Here is a 20,882-nt window from a genome sequence, read left to right as displayed (position 1 = left end):
GGGGGAGGGTCCCAGTTCTGCCCTTTGAGTCAGATGATCTGTTTCTGACCCAGCTTTCGATATTTCAAACCAGCCTGCTGTTTTCATCTTGGGACCTGGGAAGACTCATTTCTCCCCCAGCTGTCCTTACTGGACAGCTTGACTCAGATGGAACTCTCCTCCATCAGCATCGCATGAAGGATGGCTGGCAGATAATCAAGATATCACTGTGCCTGCCTCCCAGAACCTTGGCCAGGGAGAGTGCTAATGGATAGAAGTTTCTCTGAGTCACTGGGAGACAGGTATGGACAAATGCTAGGTGAGGACACCCAGCTTCTCTAAGGAGAGACTCCAGGAATGTCTTGGGAACTTCTGCTGTCTGGCCTTAGTGCATCTGAAGAGGAATAATTCTCTAGCATACCTACCGAAAACAGCTAGAACTGAGCTTCTAGTCACAGCAGCATTGGGCTGGTCCCATAACTGAGTGGAGGGTTAAGTCAGTTGTCATTGAAACAGTTACCTCTAGGCTGGGCACCTACTGTGTATCACCCAGTGCTGGGTGTCCTGCATATAAGGGAGACCCAGCTGATGGGCTTCCTGCCCTCATGGAGCTGATAGCCACGTTCATTCATAATCTTTACAGCAAGTCCAGAGATAGGAATTAATGACCTCCAAGCACTGCAAGGGGACCTGGGGTGAACTCTGCAAGCAGACACAGGTGGAAGTAATAGAGGTGGGATTCCAATCTCAGGAGAGCTGACCCCACAGCCAATAGCACCATCCTCTGCAGCCTCCCTTTGAGCCCTGTGATGTGATACAGAATTAACAGTGTTTCCTATGTTACTTTGTCCAGATAATATTTGTCACGTGAAGCTTGGTCTGCTTCTGCCACTCACTAGCCTTGGGACAGTCACCTATCTCTTTGCCTCAGTTGTCCTCAGCTGTGAAATGGGGGGGAAATCAGGTCAACCTTGCAATGTTGTGGAGATAAGAGCTCCAAGGGACAGCAGTTTTGTCTGTTGTATTCACTGACATACTCCAGCGCCAAGAACAGCATTCTAGCACATAGTAGCTGCTCCACTAACATAGGCTCAATGAATGAGTGAAGTGTCAGTGCCCTGACACTTAATTAGTGTGTTTTGGATGAGTGGGTGAAGCTCTAGTGTCTGTCACCTACTAGGTACCGGTTGATGTTTATTAAGCAAATTGATGAATAAGAGAATAGACATGAAAATACTCTAAGTATTGGTGGCTTAAACTTCTGAAGGTTTATGAGAGAGATCAGGATACAAATATGCAGAAATATGGAAATTTGCACCTTCTTACCTCCCAGGCTAGGAAAATGGGCTTCAGAGGCAGATGGATCCAGGTTCAAATCCTGCCTCTGTTCAGGCCCAGCCAGGTCCCTTGTAGAGCTGGAACTTGCTCAGCTGGAGGAGTGGGGATGATAAGGCCCTATCTCACAGGGATCTGTGAGGAATTAGAGAGGGCCTATGTGATGGGTAGAGTCAGTTCCTGTGAATGTTGCTCAGATCCACCTCCACCTGTCCCCACCACTTCATGCAAGGTGAAGGCTGATGCACTTCAACGTGCTTGTATTACTTATTCTGATCAAAATGCTACTCTTAGCAAATGTATGTTTATACATCTAAATGCTTGTTTGATTGTTTTTTTCCTTAATGGCTCTGCCCATCATGGCTAGAGAAGGCCCCAGACTAAGGGTAAAAGTTCCAGAATGAGCAGTTGCTATATATGACCACGTTCTGAGCAGCACACGAAAAAGACAAGTTTATCAAAACAGTCTGTTAGGTGGCAGAATGAGCCAGCTGCTGAGACATGTGTCTCAGCATGGACCACACCCCTGCCCCCACCAGGCTGTCCTGTGAACAAGGCTCCATCATTTTACCACATGAGTAGATGCTCCATGAATATCAGGTGGAAAATGAAAAAGTCACCTCTATACTCATTTAATTTGTATGCACAATCTCATCAGGATCAGAATCCTCACTCCACCTTACAGATGAGAAAATGGAGTCTCCTTCATAAGAAGCCATTCACTCAAGGTCACCAGCTCAGTGGCAGAGCCTGGATTTGAACCTTGGTGGGCCAGATCTGTATGTCCTGCCTTTCCCTTCCACAACATCCCACATCCTCCAGCTAGAAAGGCAAGTGGAAACCTCAACCGGCTGAACTCCTATTTACATGTCTATATATTTCAACACCCACTGGGACATAATGAACCAAAAAGGTGAGATTCAAGTCAAGGAGAGACACAGGATTCATGGGCATTCTACATAATTATACAGCAAAAATAATCCCCCTGTCTGAGTCTGGGCAGAGCCTAGGCCTACTGGAGCTACAGAAAACTCAATGCAGACTTAATGACACCATGAATCATCCCCTGAGATGTGCTGTCACCCCCATTCTTCATCCGCACCCTGAAATTTAAGAGGAAATTAAAAATGTATGGGTGTTCTAATACTGGCGAGGCCCAGGATGGGAAGCCAGATATGCTTTTAAGATGACCTGAAGGTTTTGTGACCAAGGCCAACACAACAATGGATAATCTGTAATAAACATTGATACAGTGCCCAAGACTGTGTAATGTGGTAGGATCATGAGACATTTATTAAACCCCAACAGGGTGCAACTGAATTCTGCATAAACACTGCTATATATTATGCCTTTAGGCTTTGCAAGACACTCCTTGATTTTTATCTTTGCAATAGTCCTCTATTATAACCCACTATCATAATCTTCCCGTTTCACAAATGAGGCTCAGAAGGATACATGATTTGCCTTATAATCAGTGGGAGAACATGGATTTAAGCCAGAGTCCAGCTCTGGGATCCATGCCATCTAACTGCTCTACTCTCCTACCCTTTACTGCCCTATTTTACAGATGAGGAAACTGAGGCTTTGGAGAGGCAAGTGTGCTTGCTGAGGAAGTAGCAGAGCCAAGGCTATCCTCCTCTTAGTCTGGCTATATAAGATGGCAGGCTGAGCTCCAGGGAGCAGAGGATGTGTTGCCTTCCCCTCCTGGAGAGCACACAGTAGGAGTGGAGACTGGATAAACCCATGAAGAAGAGTCAGCAGGGCAAAAAGTTCTGGATAAGTTGAGCCTTAGACTAAGTATAGCAGGAGGTTGGCAAAGGAGAGAGGTACCAGAGCCTGGGGGCTTGGCCTTTCTGGAGGACATTGGTGGTTGAGTGAGGCTTTTGGAAGGGGGATAGGGTTTGGGCAGGGATGTCAAGGAGGACATGCCAAGCATAAGAAGGAGATCCCAGTCCCTTCCCCACCACCTCCTCCTTACTAGTTATGAGCTTATTTCAATATACAAACCCTTGGTAAGTAAGGGCTGATAATCCAAATCTTGGATTTGGCAAGGAAACCAAGGCTGAGAAAGGCCATCCAGCTGGAAGACTCAAAGCAAGGAGGAAGCCATGGGAGTGGAATACCGAGGAAGCATGTTCAACCACAGTGAACCTTGTTACTCCTGGCCAGAAAGTACAAAGACTTGAGTCAGGAAACAGACTCTGTAAATACCCTATATTCTTAATTATAAAATGGTTTCTATGAGACAAGATAACTCCCAAGTCTTCCTTGCTGTTTGCTCTGATCTTAAGTGGGTGATGAGTCCTTGACACATGGGCAAGACCAGTAATTTGCCCTCAGTAGACACCTGTCCGCCAACCTTCTGTACATCAGCAGACTTTTCCTTGGCCTCACCCATACATTCTATTGGGTGCTAGGTGCTAGGTACTAGGTACTGGGTCCTAGGACAAGCAGTTTTTGAATGCAGTTGCCCATCAGAACCACCCCTAAAATTCTATTAAACACACACACACACACTCACACACACACTTCAGTGTGATGAGGGGGAGGTGAGGAGACCATTCTACTTTCAAAGGAAATAAAGGCTAACCAGAGATGTGAATAAAAGAGGGAAAACTGTTTGGGAGGAGATGGCGTATATGGGAACTTTCTGCTTAATTTTTCTGTAATCCTTCTAAAAATTTCCCCCAAAATAAACTCTACTAATTTTTTAAAGAGAGGGATTAAAGAAACAAAACAACAAAATGCAATGGATATCCTTAAGAGAATACAGTGATACAGACAATTTTAGGAAATTGGGGGTAATGCGGGAGTTTGGATCTTGGAAGTGTGTTAATTTTCTTTGGTGCATGAGTGCTATGGTAGTTAGGAAATGTCCTTCTGGGAGAAAGATGGAAAACTATTTTAGGGAAAACTATTATGATGTTTTCAACTTACTTTCACATTGTTCAGCAAAAAAATAAAAAATGTGTTTTGATGTGAATAGAAGTAGAAAGGGAGCTAAAGACAGAAATGAAGTTGATACACAAAACACTGGTCATTGTTAAATTAAGGTGGAGGCTAATAGAATGGATGGTGCCCAGATACTTCTGGAGTAGAAAAATATAAGAGGAAGAAAGAAGAGAGGAAGGACAGAAGGAGAGGAGAAGTGGAACTTACAGGTGATTTGGAAGAACCACTGTTCTATATTACAAAAAAAGAAAAAAGAAAGAAAGAAAAGAAAAATTTTTACTCATCCTTCAATGCTCAGCCCAACTGTAGCCTCCTCCAGAAAGCCTTCTCTCACCTCCCCGACTGGATAGGGTATCTCTTTTGGCTTCCACAGCCCCTGAGCACCCCCATCATTATGTACTGAAATTGCCTGTTGACTTATTTGTAACCCCCAACAAGATTGCTATGAACTAGTTCCCATTGTTCTTCTATGAATCCTGGGTATCTAGAAGGAAAGTTTATAGGATAGAAAAAATGAAGGGATGGAGGGGTAGAGGTGTGGGGGGGTGGAAACATAGAAAGAATGAACAAAAGGGCTCCATCCAACTCCTCTGGCTGGTTCATTCACACCTTAGCAGCTCTGCTTCCCAGCCAGCCAATCCCACATCTCCGAGCTTAAAAACAATAGATCCCAAGCCAACTTCCGGCATACAATCTGGAGCAAATATTTCATGTCTAAACCCAAGCCAAAAGGCTGGTTTCATTGCTACAGAATTCTGTCAACTTCTAGAATATCAGAATGGAAAGGGAGGTGAAACCCCAGCTGTCTTGGATGCCTCATTCTACACCTGAAACAACAAAGGAAAGATCTCAGGTCATACTCTGATGAGACAGTGAAAGTACTGGGTTTATACTTCTTTACCTTCTTCTCTCCTTTCTTCTTTTTTTTTTTTTTTTAAAGGGAGAGAGAATCTCAAGGGAACTCCTCACTGAGCACAGAGTCCATCATGGGGCTTGATCTAACAGCCTCGAGATCATGACCAGAGCCAAAATCAAGAGTCAGATGCTTAACCGATTGAGCCACCCTGGTGCTCCTATACTTCTTTACCTTCTGATACAATTCTCACAGTGTTTGGAAAAGAAAAAACTGGATATGTAAGGGGATGAAAATCTCTAATTGGATTAGAGATTCAACTTGGGTTAAACATATTTAAATAATTTTCAATGCATTCCTTCACTTTTCACAGACATTGCCTCAGTGAAACATGGTACAATGAAAATAACCATAAAAAAATCCCAGACTTAGTCATAAAAGCACCCAGTTCCTCAAGAAAATGCAGTTTTAAGTGAATGGAAATTATCTAACCAGCCATCCAGCCACCCCTCCTTACAACCATCCAGAGTCATTTACTGAATCCATGATCCCAGATGCCATCAATACAAAGATCAATAGCCCTTGCAGTACAGAAGTCTCAAGTCTGAAATGGAAAGTAGATTCACCAAGTTATGACTGGAAGGAAATTTAAGTGAAGTGTCATATCCTCTTAGGCATGAAAAGTAAGGAAAAATGTTTACTTAGCAAAGGGAGCAAAAAGGCTAGCTTAACATTCAATTTCTGGTAATGATAGATTAGCTTTTCTGGATCAGACAGACTAGATTTTCCATAGAAAATCTCCACTTAGCAAAGCTAGAAAAGCTAAGTTTACATTTATGGTGTTGGAAGGCACCAAAGCAGCCAGGAATTGAAGGGTCAAATTTTGAAAGAGAGAAGTATGCTGAGGTGAGCCCTGTACTGTGGCATTTTTCCTCTGGAGTCATTTGCTGGTCTTGGAAGAAGAATTAATCCAAGGAAGATACACACTCAGATATCAAGACTTACATATAAAACTACATTAATTAAGGCAATTTTATATCAGCTCAAAGATGGGCAAGTAGAAAAATGTAAAAGAACAGAATCTAGAAAATATATAAAATCACTTGATGTACTAGAAGATGACATGGTGGTAAAATGTGAAATATATGATGTCTTTTAAAATACATACACAAGGGCTAGTTTAATATTTATATGCCAATGAATCTTAACCCCTACCTCACACCATAAATAAGAATTCCTGATGAATTGTATATATAGATATAAAAGTTAAATCAATACACTGTCAAAAAACACAGGGGGATGTTTTCATAATTTAGGAGTAGGCAAATAAATCTTCAGTGGAATAGAAAAAACATCAACTATAAAGGAAAAATATTCTAAGTTCAATTACATTAAAATTAAGAACTTTGGTTCATTGAAATGAACTGTAAGAGAGTGAAAAAGACATTCCATCAAATGGATGGCTCAACATACCAAGAAAGGACTTATATCTAGAATATATTAAGGACTCCTACAAATTAATAATAATAATAATAATAATAATAATAATAAAAGAGAGACAACCCAGAAGAAAAATTATAATGGGCAAAAGACTTGATCCAACTTTGCACCGAAAAGGATACCCCAATGAGCATATAAGCACATTCATCAGGAATGTGCAAATTAAAACAAAAAATACGGTTCCTTGAGCACAGATCCTTTACCTTTTTAGTTAGGTTTATTCCCAGGTATCTTATGGTTCTTGGTGCTATAGTAAATGGAATCAATTCTCTAATTTCCCTTTCCATATTTTCATTGTTAGTGTATAAGAAATCAACTGATTTCTGGATATTGGTTTTGTATCCTGCCACATTACTGAACTGCTGAATGAGTTCTAGTAGTTTGGAGGTGGAGTCCTTGGGTTTTCCACATAAAGTATCATGTCATCTGTGAAGAGAGAGAGTTTGACTTCTTCTTTGCCAATTTGAATACTTTTATTTCTCTTTGTTGTCTGATTGCTGTTGCTAGAACTTCTAGTACTATGTTGAAAAACAGTGGCAAGAATGGACATCCTTGTCATGTTCCTGTTCTCAAAGGGAGAGCTGTTAGCTTTTCTCCATTGAAATTGATAATCACTGTGGGCTTTTCATAGATAGATTTTATGAAGTTGAGGAATGTTCCCTCTATCCATATTCTTTGAATTGTTTTAATCAGGAATGGAAGCTGTATCTTGTCAAATGCTTTTTCTACATCAATTGAGAGACCCATGTGGTTCTTCTCTCTTCTCTTATTAATTTGTTCTATCACATTGATTGATTTGCAAATGTTGAACCACCTTTGCATCGACCTGGTCATGGTGGATAATTTTTTTTTTTTTTTTTGGCGGATAATCTTTTTAATGTACTGTTGGATCCTATTAGCTAGGATCTTGTTGAGAATCCTGGCATCCTATGATCCTGCAATTGCACTACTGGGTATTTACCCCAAGGATAGAGATGTAGTGAAAAGAAAGGCCATCTGTACCCCAATGTACACAGCAGCAATGGCCACAGTCGCCAAACTGTGGAAAGAGTCAAGATGCCCTTCAACAGACAAATGGATAAAGAAGATATGGTCCATATACACAATGGAGTATTATGCCTCCATCAGAAAGGATGGATACCCAACTTTTGTATCAACATGTATGGGACTGGAGGAGATTATGTTGAGAGAAATAAGTCAAGCAGAGAGAGTCAATTATCATATGGTTTTGCTTACTTGTGGAGCATAAGGAATAACATGGAGGACATTGGGAGATGGAGAGGAGAACTGAGTTGGGGGAAATCGGAGAGGGAGGTGAACCATGAGAAACTGTGGACTTGAGAAACAAACTAAGGGTTCTGGAGGGGAAGAGGGTAGGGTGTGGGTGAGGCTGGTGGTGGGTATTAAGGAGGGCATGTATTGCATGGAGCACTGGGTATGGTACATAAACAATGAATCATGGAATACTGAAAAAAAATTAATTTAATTTAAAAATGAAATTTTAAGAAAATATAAAAAAAGTGACCCTATCAATATCTACCAGAATAGCTAACATTTTTAAAAAAATGACAAAACCAAGTGTTAGCAAAAATGCAAAGCAACTGGAACCCCCATTCACTGCTGGTGGGAATGTAAATTGGTATCACTGTCTTGACAATATTTACTAAAGTTGAAAATACACCTATGGCCCAGCAATTTTACTCCTGGATAAACCCAACAGAAATCTAAATCCATGCCACAAAAGATGTGTACAAGATGGACCACAGTAATGCCATCCATAGTAGTGTTAAACTAGAAACAACCTAGGGGTGCCTGCGTGGCTCATTTGGTTAAGCACCTGACTTGTGATTTCAGCTCAGGTCATGATCTCATAGGTTGTGAGATTGAGCTCCACATCAGACTCTGCATTCAGTGAGGATTCTATCTGAGGATTTTCTCCCTCTGCCCTGACACCACTACTCCACTCTCTCTCAAATAAATAAATAAATCTTTTTTAAAAACCTAGAAACAGGGGCGCCTGGGTGGCTCAGTGGGTTAAAGCCTCTGCCTTTGGCTCAGGTCACGATCTCAGGGTCCTGGGATCGAGCCCCGCATGGGGCTCTCTGCTCAGCGGGGAGCCTGCTTCCCCCCCTCTGCCTGCCTCTCTACCTGCTTGTGATCTCTGTCTGTCAAATAAATAAAATCTTAAAACAAAACAAAACAAAACAAAACAAAACCTAGAAACAACTGAGAGATTATCAACAGAGTGAATAATCATTATTATATATTCCTACAGTGGAGCATTATAGACCAGATTTTCTCAACAGTGATGTAATTGACATTTTGGACCAGATAATTTTGTATGGCCAGTTCTGTGCATTGTAGGGTGTATAACAGCATCCTGGTCTTCTACAGCAGCACCTGTCTCTGTTATGATGACCAAAAATGTCTCCAGACACTATCAACTATCTCCTGGCAGAGATTGGGATGCAAAATTGCCTCCAGTTGAGAACCACAGTTATGGACTATTGAGCAAAGAAAACAAGGGAATTACCCCTCATGCAACAATGTGAATGAAGCTCATAAACATAACATTAAATGGGGGTACGTGGGTGGTGCAGTTGACCCTTGGTTTCAACTCAAGTTGTGATCTCAGCCCAGTGTCCTGATATGAGTTCAGCATGGAGTCTACTTGGGAATCTCTCTCCCTTTCCCTCTGCCCTTCCTGATCATGTTCTTTCTCTTTCTCTAAAATACAATAAATAATATTTAAAAAAAAATCCACATAGTATTAAAAGAAAGAAGCCAGGTGCCAAAGAGTACTACTGGATACTTCCTCTTATATAGAATTTAAAAAAAAAAACAGTCATGTCTAATTCATAGCATTAGAAGTCAGGATGGTGGTTACCTTTGAGGAAGGATGAGGTCATGACCTGAACAGGCTCAAGAAGGATTTAGGGGCACCTGAGATGATTTGGTTTTGCTTTTGGTAGTAATTAAACGGGTAGGGCCAATTTTTGAAAATTTCATAAAGATGCAATTTTCTGGATGTTTATTTCAACGATAGGTCCATGTCACCAAAATAGAGCTCAATCTGAGAGCCACAGATACTTTAATCTAAATGGTTCTTACACAAACTTGCAGCTAAATTAGATGAGTCTCGAAACTCCTGAGAGACCCACATACCTACCATCCAAGATCTGGAGTTTTAAGTAGAAAACAGCCCTCCTACCCATGGAAACCCTTCCAGGACACATGCTGCTCCAAGGCTGATTCCTGGGCAGAGCCAGACTTCCGGTTCTGTTTGCACAGGCCTGGGTTCTGTGGTAAATATGTTTGCACTGACATTTTCATGCTTTCAGTTTCTACTAATCTTCCTAAGATTGATAAAACTGAATAGCACCCCTTTGTCTCAGGAAGACATAAAACTATATTCATGAGACGTCTGTTCACTAAGTATCTTTAGGATGGATTAAAATGATCCTGAGTTCTGGTTCTAAGAATGCAGAGACCAGTAAATAAATGTACTATTGAAATAAGATTAGCGGTGAATGCTTAACCTACTTTGAGAACGACCTGATTCTAGCGCGAAGTACCATTCATTCACATTCGTGTAATTAATGAACTAATTACAAACGCTTCTTATCTAATCATTTAAGCAGGCCTTGTGTGACCCATCCTTGCCTTCGTTTCTGTAGTAGACTAATTGCACTTTCCTGAAAGGCATACAACTTTATTTTAAAAACAATACCCTGTAATTTAGACCTTTTTACTAATTCAAGCCAGCCTCATCCCACATAAAAATCAACGGGGGCGAAAGGAAGTTGATGTCTAAATCTCCTTTTTTAAACCAAGAATGGCAAGCCGAGAGTATGGGGCTGCAAATGTTTACAGAAAGCAAATTTTCCCCCAGAAAAAGGAAAAGTTGTAATGCCATCGTTTAGCCAAATGAACAGCGGTTGTGTTAAATCGGCACCAAAGCAAATGATACATACAACAGTAATTAGCGAAGATTACACAGTAATTAAAATCACGATGATTATGTGAGTGAGAATAATTTATACAATAATTTCCATGCTCACATTGCAATATGGTACAAGTCCAATAGCAACAGCAGAGAGCCATGTTTGGTAATAAATTCAAATCACAGCATCACTAATTACGTGATGATAGATTGGTCATTGAAATTTAGGGATAAATAAAGTCTCTGACCAGGACACACACAATTTTATTTGGGCTTCCCAAGGCTACTCAATGGGACCTCAAACACTTGAATATATTTTTTCTTTTCTTACTGTCCTCTCTTTTCCTACTTTACCCACCTCCCAATCCTTCAACTCTGTATGCATAATTTTGTCCATTCCCATAATTCAATCTTCCCCTTGGTGGAAAACGTTTGCTTTGCTTATTTGTTTTTTATCTACTCATTATTATTCTGCTTCAGGTAATGTATCCCCTTATCCTTTGGGGAAACCCTTCCTCCCTCAGTGTTCCTGTGGTTTGGGTGGGAATAACTACATCTCCCAGAACTAGGTGAGAACACCAACTTGAGCCTAGGGTAAGAGACTCCTTTGTTCTCCTTATTCATTCTGACTGGTTCAGAACAGACATGTGGCCAATAAAAGTCAAGCTCAAGATTTTGGTGGAACTGTTTTGAAGAGAGAAGCCCACTTTACTTTTGAACTCTGAGTGGTACAGGCATGAGCTAGAAAATCTTGGCCGCCATCTTGCTTCCTTGCAAAAAAGTCAGTGTTGAGAAGAATAGGGCAGAGAGGTTGCTGAGGGATCAAATCCACAGGATCATTTTTGAATCCCTGGGTCCAATAATGCCGGGAGCTAGATCTACCTTTGGTTTCTAAGCTGCATGACATAATACTAGTTTTCATTTTGTACAAGCCAGGTTGAGTTGGGTTTTATGTCATCTATACCCCACCCCCCAGCAAATCCCAACATTACACAGAGAAGTCCTGGAATCTTCATAGATCCAGCCCAGACTTCAAAACCTCTGGATGATTCCACTTGAACATCCTCAAACACATCAGGTTCAACATATGTAACACTGTTCACTGACACTCCACTTTCACTGGCAAGGGATTCTTTGTTGTGCTCATGGTTTTCTGCTGCAAGTCTGGCTCACTTCTACAGTCTCTGGACATGGGATTATTAGAACCCAGACATAGGTTTCCCTAGTCCTGCCTGTCTCTCAGTATCCCTGCCTCCCAGAACAGCATCACCCAGTCTGGCCAGGAGGAAGGAAGGAGGGTGGAAGGGAACTCTTGCTTATTAAACACCAAGTTCATATCAGGGATTCTACCAGCCACTGCTATAGCTATTATTTCTTCAATCCTGCAAAGGGGATATAAGCCTGGAAGAGGGGCTCTCAGGTAGCTAATAACTTGGGATTGGAAATAAGGTCCACCACACTGCAAAGTCCATTGTTCTCCCCTTACCTCTTTCGAAATGTGTCTTCAAGATCTCTGACTGATCTGGCTTAACACTCACCTCTGTCCTCAGCCTTTACTCTGGGGGAGCTGGGGCCCAGTCCTTGAGTATCTCCCACTATATTCCATCAATGCTGGAGAGAGTCGAACAGTCTGGTAAGTCCACCCATGGTGTTGATATCAGCATCATCCTTCAAACCACACTTGTGAGGGCCATCTAACTTCTGTCCACTGTCATTCATTTGCTCCATGAATATTTACTGAGTATATGCTATGCATCAGGCACTGTGCTAGGTGCTGAGGTACAAGAAGAAAAGGATAAGATTTATTTCCTTAAAAAACTCACAACCTCATGAGGGAGAAAGACACCTGAGCAGATAATCTCAGCATGATACAGTGAGCACTATGGGATCTGAAGGACTATGTAGTCACCTCCTGACCCAGCCAGGGCATCAGGGAAGCGTCCTGAGGCAAGGAATCCATGAGCTGAGTCTTGGAGGATGAGTAAGAGTTAAGTGAAGAAACAGAAGGGTGTCCAGTCAGAGGGAATATCATGGACAAAAGATCAAGGAGGGGGAAGAGTGTAGTGGATGAGGGAGAGCTATAATCCATATGGGGAACCAAGTATGAAGAAGAGATAGAGGGAATGAGACCAGAAAGGCAGGCAAAAGCCACATCACGTAGGGCACTGTAAGCCTGCTAAGGTGCTTGAATTCCATCCTGTTCTATCCTGGAGGGCAGGGATCACCAAAGTTCTCCTGTAAAGGGAAGACGGCAATAATTTTGGGCCTAAAGGCCATCTGGTCTCCATTGCAACTACTCAGTTCTGCCTTCACAGTGCAGGAACAGTGAAAAATAATATGCAAAATCAAAAACAAAAATGTGGACATGGCTGGGTTCCAATAAAACTTTATTTATAAAAACAGGTCAAGGGCCAGATTTCACCTACAGGCAGGAGTCTGTTGACTCTTGAGGTGAGATGGGAAGCCACTGCAGCAAGATTTTTACTTTAAAGAGATCAGACGGGCTGAAGTGTAAAGGATGGATCGAGGGAGGATGGTATTGGAAACTCTTTGTCAGCATCTAGGACAGAAATGATGGCAGCCTGACTTACAGGTGTTGGCAGCGAGGATGGAAGCAAAGAGAACCAAGAGTATTTGGGGGAGAGAAGAATAAGAAAGACCTGGGGATCTGTTGACTATGAGGATGAAGGAGAGGGGATGATAGTCTGAGAAGACCCAGTTTGGGTGGCTTTATGAATGATAGGACCTCCAAATGATACTGATAACACAGTGTGGACAGGAAGGCAGAAACTTCCTCCCAGATATGTCAAGTTAAGACACCAGGGAGAGGTCATCTCCTCAGTGCAGACAATTAGATACGATGTCTCCATTTAAAACCTGGGAGAGCTTAAGAGCTGGAGGTTTAGACTGGGGTTTGCCCATTTACAGTGGGGGATATAAAATCACACGGGGATCATCTGGGATCAGGTAGAGAGCAAAACAGCCAGGCGAGGGCATTACCCCATGACCCCCCACATTTGGGGGCTGGGAATGGGAAGGCAAAGACGAGAAGAGGTTTGAGGAGCCCCAAGGAGCAGAAACATCTACAAGGCTGAATGAACAGAGACATGTTTGACACTTTGCCAACTTCTTAGTCCAGAGAAAGGCCAAGACCAGAGAACGTCCCCCGCATCTGTCCCTTCGGAAGCTGCTGACATGGTGAGGAAAGTTTCGACAAGTGATAGGGGCCAAGCTCTCGGTACAGTGTGTATGGGACCCCATTTTGGAGAAGACTGACTCCAAAAGGGAGGAAAAGGAAGACCACAGTGGGGCTACAGGGTGAGGAAGAGGGTCTACAGTGAAGGAGGGAAAGCCTGATGTACTCTGAAGACAAGAAGGAAGTGGGGGAGAGGCCCCCCACTTTCACACTTTTCTAGCAAGGGCAGAGGCAGGGAAGGTCAGGCACACGGTGGGGGCCAAGGTGAGTGGACCCGTCCCTGGACGGCCCTGGCACCACCTGCTGCCAGAGGTTAGGAGAGAATCTAAGCCAAGTGTGACTGCTACCACCAACCGCATAAACTTCTCTGGGGGCCACAAAGGTAATTTAGTGTCTCCATCTCCAGAAGCTCTTGCATTTATCAGCAGCAGCTGCATGGCTCCTGGACTGTAAATCATAAGGCTTCAGGTATATTTCTCTTGGGTTGACGGCCTCTTATAAATAATGCAGGGAATGCTTTTATTTTTTTGGCAGAAGACTGCTTTCTCTCTCTCTTCTGTTAAAGTGACCTTCTTTTTCAATCTAATTTGAAATGTCCAAGAGACTCATTTTTTGAGCCCCATGAGGTGCCAGGTGGCATGGGGCTGGGGATAGAGGAGTGCCATCCTCTTCTAAGCAGAAAGGACACAGGGACGATCTGGTAGCATCCAGCCAAGTTTAAAGTGCAAAAGCCCTTAGACTCACCAAATCACGCCCCCACGTGCATAAGAATGTGTGTGTGTGTGTGTGTGTGTGTGTGTGTGTGTGTGTCTGTCTGTCTGTTTTAAAGGCTTACAGGCTCAGAGTTAATACCAAGAAAATGCTGAAAGTGAAAGAAGACGACTTTAATGAAATAAACAGTAGCATGACTTGAAGATCTTTTGTGGGACTGGAAAAAAATGAGACCAGCCTAGCCGTACTGATAAAGAAAGATTGCTAGAATATACTGTAGAGGGAAAGAAGCACAGGGTAAGAATTTATGTGGCACATAAGGTACATCCTATGTGCATTGATATCTTTTAAAAGTCCACAAATATGTTCTATATTCTAGAATATATGTATTATACAACAAATGTACTACAGGTGCACTTATGTTTAAAAATCCACAGGAAAAAAATGTGGAAGGGGACATACCGAACTGGAGAGTAGTAGATAACTTTAGGAAGGGAGCTGAGATTGGGGGCATGGTTAAGAGGATTTTAGCTTTAGGGGTACCTGAGTGACTCAGCCGGTTAAGCAACCGACTCTTGATTTCTGCTCACATCATGATCTCAGGGTCGTCAGACTGAGTCCCCGTCAGACTCTGCTGGATGTGGAGCATGCTTGAGATTCTTTCTCTCCCTCTCTGGCCCTTACCCCTCCCCCACTTGCATGCGTGTGCGCTCTCTCTCTCTCTCTAAAAAAAATAGGATTTTAGTCTTTTCTGTTATATTTTAAGTTCTTGAAGGGAGGAAGAATTCATAGATGACTTGTGCAGTTAGAAAGAGCTAGAAGGCACCTGAGCTCTAAGCTCAGACTTTCCTATAAATTTGGGTAAGATACTTCCCTCTGCAGACCTCTGTGTTCTCCCCATCTGCATAATGAGCAAAGCGGGTCAGATAATCCCAGCAGTTCCTTCCCACTCAGAAGTTCTCAGATCTTAAAATTGTAAACATGTTCCAAGGATAGTGCTCAAAAATTTCAGGGCTTCCTGCCGTGGGATCTGGCGCTCAGTAGGCATCTTCTGGATCGATGCTGAGTGTTGAATGATAATCCTCATGCAGTTTTAATATTAAGAACAGTTGTTTTCCAGTAAAATTTGCAGGATAAATGTCAGAGAGCCATGGTAGTGCAGGAAATCCAAATATAGGCTTTGGAGGGATTTGAATTTGGGCTTGAAGCCTGGCTTTTCTTACCTGCTGTGGGACACTGATCAGTTACCGACCCTCCATGAGTCACAGTCCATGCTGAGATGTGACCTCAACCGGACTCCACACTCAGGGACCCAATGTAGGGCTTCATCTCACGACCCTGAGATCATGACCTGAGCCAAAATCAGGTCAGATGCTTTACTGACTGAGCCACCCAGGTGCCTCCTCAACAGACATTTATTGAGCACCAACTGAATGCCAGTCCCTGGCAGGCAGACCAAAAGAAAACAAACAAGGAGCTTAGGATCCCTCCTTGCCTGCTGCCCCATCACTGTACTTGGTGTAGGCACCACTGCTCTGAGGTGTACTGGGCCAAGCCTGAGGACTTGGAAAAGGAATAGGGAAGGAAAGGGGGCTAGGCTCTGGGCTGCCTGCGGGTGCCGAGGACAGACTCTGCCCAAGGCACAGCTATAGCAGTAAGGTAAGGCTGTGGGCTTTCGATCCCTCTTCTGTCACATGGGGGTAATGTCCATCTCCTGGGGTTCCTCTGGACATCAAGTAGATACCAACACTAACAAAGTGAATTTTCTTGAACTTGTTCTAGGTGCCAGGGCTGCTGAGCGATGACACCTTTGTGCATCATCTCATTAACCTGACAACAACCCAGGCTTATTCACAAAGAAACATGGATAGAAACGTTAAGAAATCTCTCCCCAAATCTCGCTGCTGTAAGGGAACCAAGGGAGGGGAGAAGTCCACCTGCTGTGAGCTCAGCCCATGTACCCCCACCCCCAGACTCCCATCTCCCACTCAAATGGGTGACGAACAACTTAGAGCACAACCGGAAGGCTAAGGATCCTTATCATGCATGCTACTGCAGGTATGCCCCGGAGACGTTCAGGCTCCATTCCAGACCACCACGATAAAATATCTCAAAAAAGCGACTCAAATTCATTTCTGGGCTTTCCGGTGCACGTAAAGTTCTGTTTTCACTATCCTGTCATCTATTAAATGTGCAATAGCTTTGTCTTATTAAAAAAGCATAATTAAGTACGTACCTTAGTGAAAAGATACTTTGTTGCTAATAATGCTAACTAACATCTGAGCTTTGAGCGGGTCATCTTGTTTTTGCTGGTGGAAGGTCTTGCCTCCAGGCTGATGGCTGCTGACGAATCAGGGGGTGGCTGCTGAAAGTTGGGGAAGGCTGTGGCAGTTCCTTAAAATAAGACAACACAACTTTTGCCATGTCAATGGACTCTCTCTTTCATGAAGGATTTCTTTGTAGCAGGTGATGGTGTTGGATAGCATGCTACCCATAGCAGAACTTCTTTCAAGATTGGAGTTTGTCCTCTCAAGCCCCACCGCTGCCTTATTGATGGTGTGTGTGGAACATTCTGAATGCTTTGTCATCATGTCAATATTCTTCCAGGATCCTCACCAGGAGAACTTCCCATCTCCAGACACCACCTTCTTTGCTCATCCCCGAGACACAAATCCTCATTGCTTTGAGTTTTCTCAAGAGTTCTGATCCCATCTTCAGGCTCCACATCTAATTCTAGTTCTCTTGCTTTTTCTACCCCATCTGTAGTCACTTCCTCCACTGAGGTCTCGAACCCCTCCAAGACCTCCAAAAAGGTTGGAATCAACCTCTTCCATACTCCTATTAACATTGCTGTTTTCACCTCTCCCATGAACCAGGAATGTCCTTAGAGTTATCTAGAATGGTGAACCCCTTCCAGAAAGTTTCCAAAGGTTTACTTTGCCCAGACCCATCAGAGGACACATTATCTATGGAAGCTCTAGCCTTTCAAAAGTATTTCTTAAATAATAAGACCTGAGAGATGAAATGACTCCTTGGCCCACAGGCTGCAGGAATGGATGTTGTGTTAGTAAGCATGAAAACAACATTAATTCTGTACATCTCCACTCTATCCGAGCTCCTGGGTGACCAAGTGCACTGCCAGTGAGCAGTGGTACTCTGAAAGGCATCTCTATTTTTTTTCTGAACAGCAGGTCTCAACGGTGGGCCCAAGATATTCAGTAAACTGTGTTGTAAACAGAGATGCTGTCATCTAGGGCTTTGCTGTTCCATTTACAGAGTACAGGTGGAGTAGTTGCAGCATCATTCTTCAGGGCCTTAGGGTTTGCAGAACAGGCAGTGGCTTCCAGTTAGAGGCCCCAGCTGCATTAGCCTCTTATAAGAGAGTCAGCCCATGTTTTGCAGCTTGGAAGCCAGGCACTGACTTCTCCTCGCTAGCTACCAAAGTCCTCCATGGCATCTTCCTCAGATAGGATGCTCTTACATCAACACTGAATATCTGTTGTTAAGTATAGCCACCTTCATGGATGATCTGAGCTGGAGCTTCTGGAGAACTTGTTGCAGCTTCTACATGAGCACCTGCTGCTGCCCTTTGTGCTTCTGTGTTATGGAGATGGCATCTTTCCTTAAACCTCGTAAACCAACCTTGGCTACCTTCAGACGCTCCTTCTGCAGCCCCTCACCTCTCTCAGCCTTCAGAGAATGGAAGGGAGTCAGGGCCTTGCTCTGGGTTTTGTTTCAGCTTCAGGGAGTGTTGTGCCGTGTTTGATCTTCCATCCAGACCACGCAGCTTTCTCCAGATCAGCAAGAAGGCTGTTTATTTTTTTTATCAGTCATCTGTTCCCCAGAGTCATGCTTGTCATTTCCTTCAAGATCTCTTCCTTTGTGTCCAGCATATGCCCAAGTGTTTGGCACAAGAGACCCAGCTTTTAGTTCTCTTGGAACTTATGACGTGCCTTCCTCACTACGCTGAATCATTTCTAGCTTTTGATTTAAAGTGAGAGTCATGTGATTTTCCCATTCCCTTGGACACTTAGAGGCCCCCATAGGGTTATTAATGGGCCTAATTTCGATGTTGTTATGTCTCAGAGAATAGGGAGAGGAGAGGGAGAGAGATGAGAAGAACGGCTGGTCAGCAGAGCAATCAGAACACACATTTACTGATTAAGTTTGCCATCTTATACGGACATGTTATCCGTGGTGCCCCAGAATAATTACAACAGTAACATCAAAGATCATTGATCACAAATCATCATAGCAAATATAATAGTAAGGAGAGAGTTTGAAATTGTGCAAGAATTACTAAATGTGACACAGAGAGACAGAGCAAATGCTGTTGGATAAATGACACTGAATGACTCAACAAACCTCTGGTTTGTAAGAAATGTGATATCTGACCATGCAATACCATGAACACAATAACAGTGAGGTATGTTTGTCCAGCTATTAATCACAAAACTCAAATATTGTGTTAATGATCATTCCTATCCAGTTATGGCCACCCCCAGTGCTGTTTCTGTTGCCTTCTACACTGGCTGATGGGGGAAAACAGGGGTATGTATTTATCAGGAGAGAAAAAGTCCTCATCCTTTGGGGTTCACAGTGGAGATGGCCCTTTCTCCATACAGGCCTTTGTTTTTAATTAAGAGCAGTAATCAGATAATCTTGCTTTAATTAACTCCCCAGATGCAGCCCCACTCTTAGAGCCTCTGATATTTTCAACGTCAAATTTTTCAGCCTAAGATTATCTGCAGGCATGCGTCAGACATTTGCCATTTGCTGAATATGCCCAAAAGGTTAGTGTGAACTTCCACCCCCTTCTTTTTGTAGAGACGGTACCCCCACCTCCTTCAGAGCAAACACATTTCAAGTCAGGAAGGGGTTGTCTGCATTTTTTCCTTGAGTCTGGGACTTTTCTTTCTACTTTATCACATTGGTTCTCCTGTTATCACAAAAGCAGTGTGCATTTCATCTTAATTACGCATCTGCTTAATCCATAATTTCTGATTTATGGCCATTAGCTCCTAATTACAAGAGGGCCGCCCTTGAAAAGGAAAACCAAATGAGCTGAGAGAAACGAAGCTGGCAGAAAAACAAGAGTAAAGATGGATTTAAGTCCTAAACTAAGAGTGACCCCCAAGGCCCGGTTGTCAGAGGAACCTATTGTTGGCAATCCTACAGATCTGCAAGAGTTTTATCTCAGGCCGTAACTGGATCCATCTCCCTCTGTGGTGGGGAGAATATAAAACCTTGACATTCAGAACAAAACTAAAATCTCTGAGGGAGAAATCATCCAGCCTAACTGTCTCAATACTGATTTGCCATTAAAAAAAAACTCCAAAATACAGAAATGCTTAAATGAATAGGTTTACAAAAGAAAACTTTAAATCCAGAACAATCTATAAATTGTAGACAAGTAGGCCTTGCTTTAGATAGAAGGCAACTATAATAAATCCACAGTTATTTTTAAAAATGTTCACCACATGCTATTTAAAAATCATCTGGAGTACCATCTTTAGGGAGGGGGGCATCATATCTTCATCATTTCAACAGTTTAGAGCAGTAAACAGAATTATATTTCCTATTGCCCAGATAAGGAAACGAAGGCTCGGAGAAGATAACCAACCTGCCTAAAGCTGTTCAGCTAAAAAGTGGCAGGATCATAGCTCACACTGTCCATGGCCATGCTTCTCCTTGCCTTAGCTGGAGAAGATGGAAGTCATTAAAAACAGCCTTCAAAGTATGAGATTCTTCAAGCTACTGGCCATCCAGAGGCAGCAGGGACATACTCTTACCTGGAGCTGAGGATGGGGCTGCTGCTGGCTGACTGTCGAGAGGGAGTCCTCATGATATCTGTGCCCAGGGACAGAGTACAACTCAACCAGGACTGCAGACTGCCCTCTGGCTGGGAGCTGAGGACAGAGACGTTATCTCTGGAACCAGAAGACAGGATGCCGTCATCACGATGACAACCACAGTAACAGCAATAACTAGATAGTCACCACTAAGCTTCAGCCAGGCATGTGCTAAGGTGCTGTATATGCAAGAACTTCATCAGTGCTCAGAGTACCATCCCTGAGAGATGGGAGCCAGTGCTGTCCCCATTACATAGGTGAGAGTAATGGGATTCGAGGAGGCCAACTTGGTTCTTGCCAAGGTCACCCACTTAGCCAGTGATGAAGGTGGAATGCAAACCCTGGTCTCTGTGATTCCAGTGCCCATGATGCTAACTGCTGCTCCTCTTTGGGGAGTTAAATACTCTGATACAGATGTTGAGACAACTCTGATTTTAGAGTAAAATTTGGCATTGAATTTTACACCAAATGATATGTCCATGAAATATGTCAAGGGTTAACTCTCTGCCTGCCCTAACCAGAATATCTTTGTAGACAGAGACTTTACTTTTATGTTCCCTA

General features: G+C 43.0%; 1 protein-coding gene across 1 annotated transcript in view; it reads right to left on the bottom strand.

Annotated features, from left to right (window-relative positions):
* MYO18B (myosin XVIIIB) overlaps window positions 1–20,882 on the bottom strand; it is a 250,800-nt gene that overhangs the window by 7,286 nt on the left and 222,632 nt on the right. The window contains exon 42 of the mRNA XM_059409906.1: window positions 20,262–20,399. Coding sequence (XP_059265889.1) covers window positions 20,262–20,399 — 138 coding nt within the window. The remainder of the gene's footprint in view (window positions 1–20,261; window positions 20,400–20,882) is intronic.

This window comes from Mustela nigripes, chromosome 8, assembly GCF_022355385.1.
Source record: "Mustela nigripes isolate SB6536 chromosome 8, MUSNIG.SB6536, whole genome shotgun sequence".
Lineage (NCBI taxonomy): Eukaryota > Metazoa > Chordata > Mammalia > Carnivora > Mustelidae > Mustela > Mustela nigripes.
Note: the sequence above shows the minus strand (reverse complement) of the source record. Positions and strands in the feature narration are given on the sequence as shown.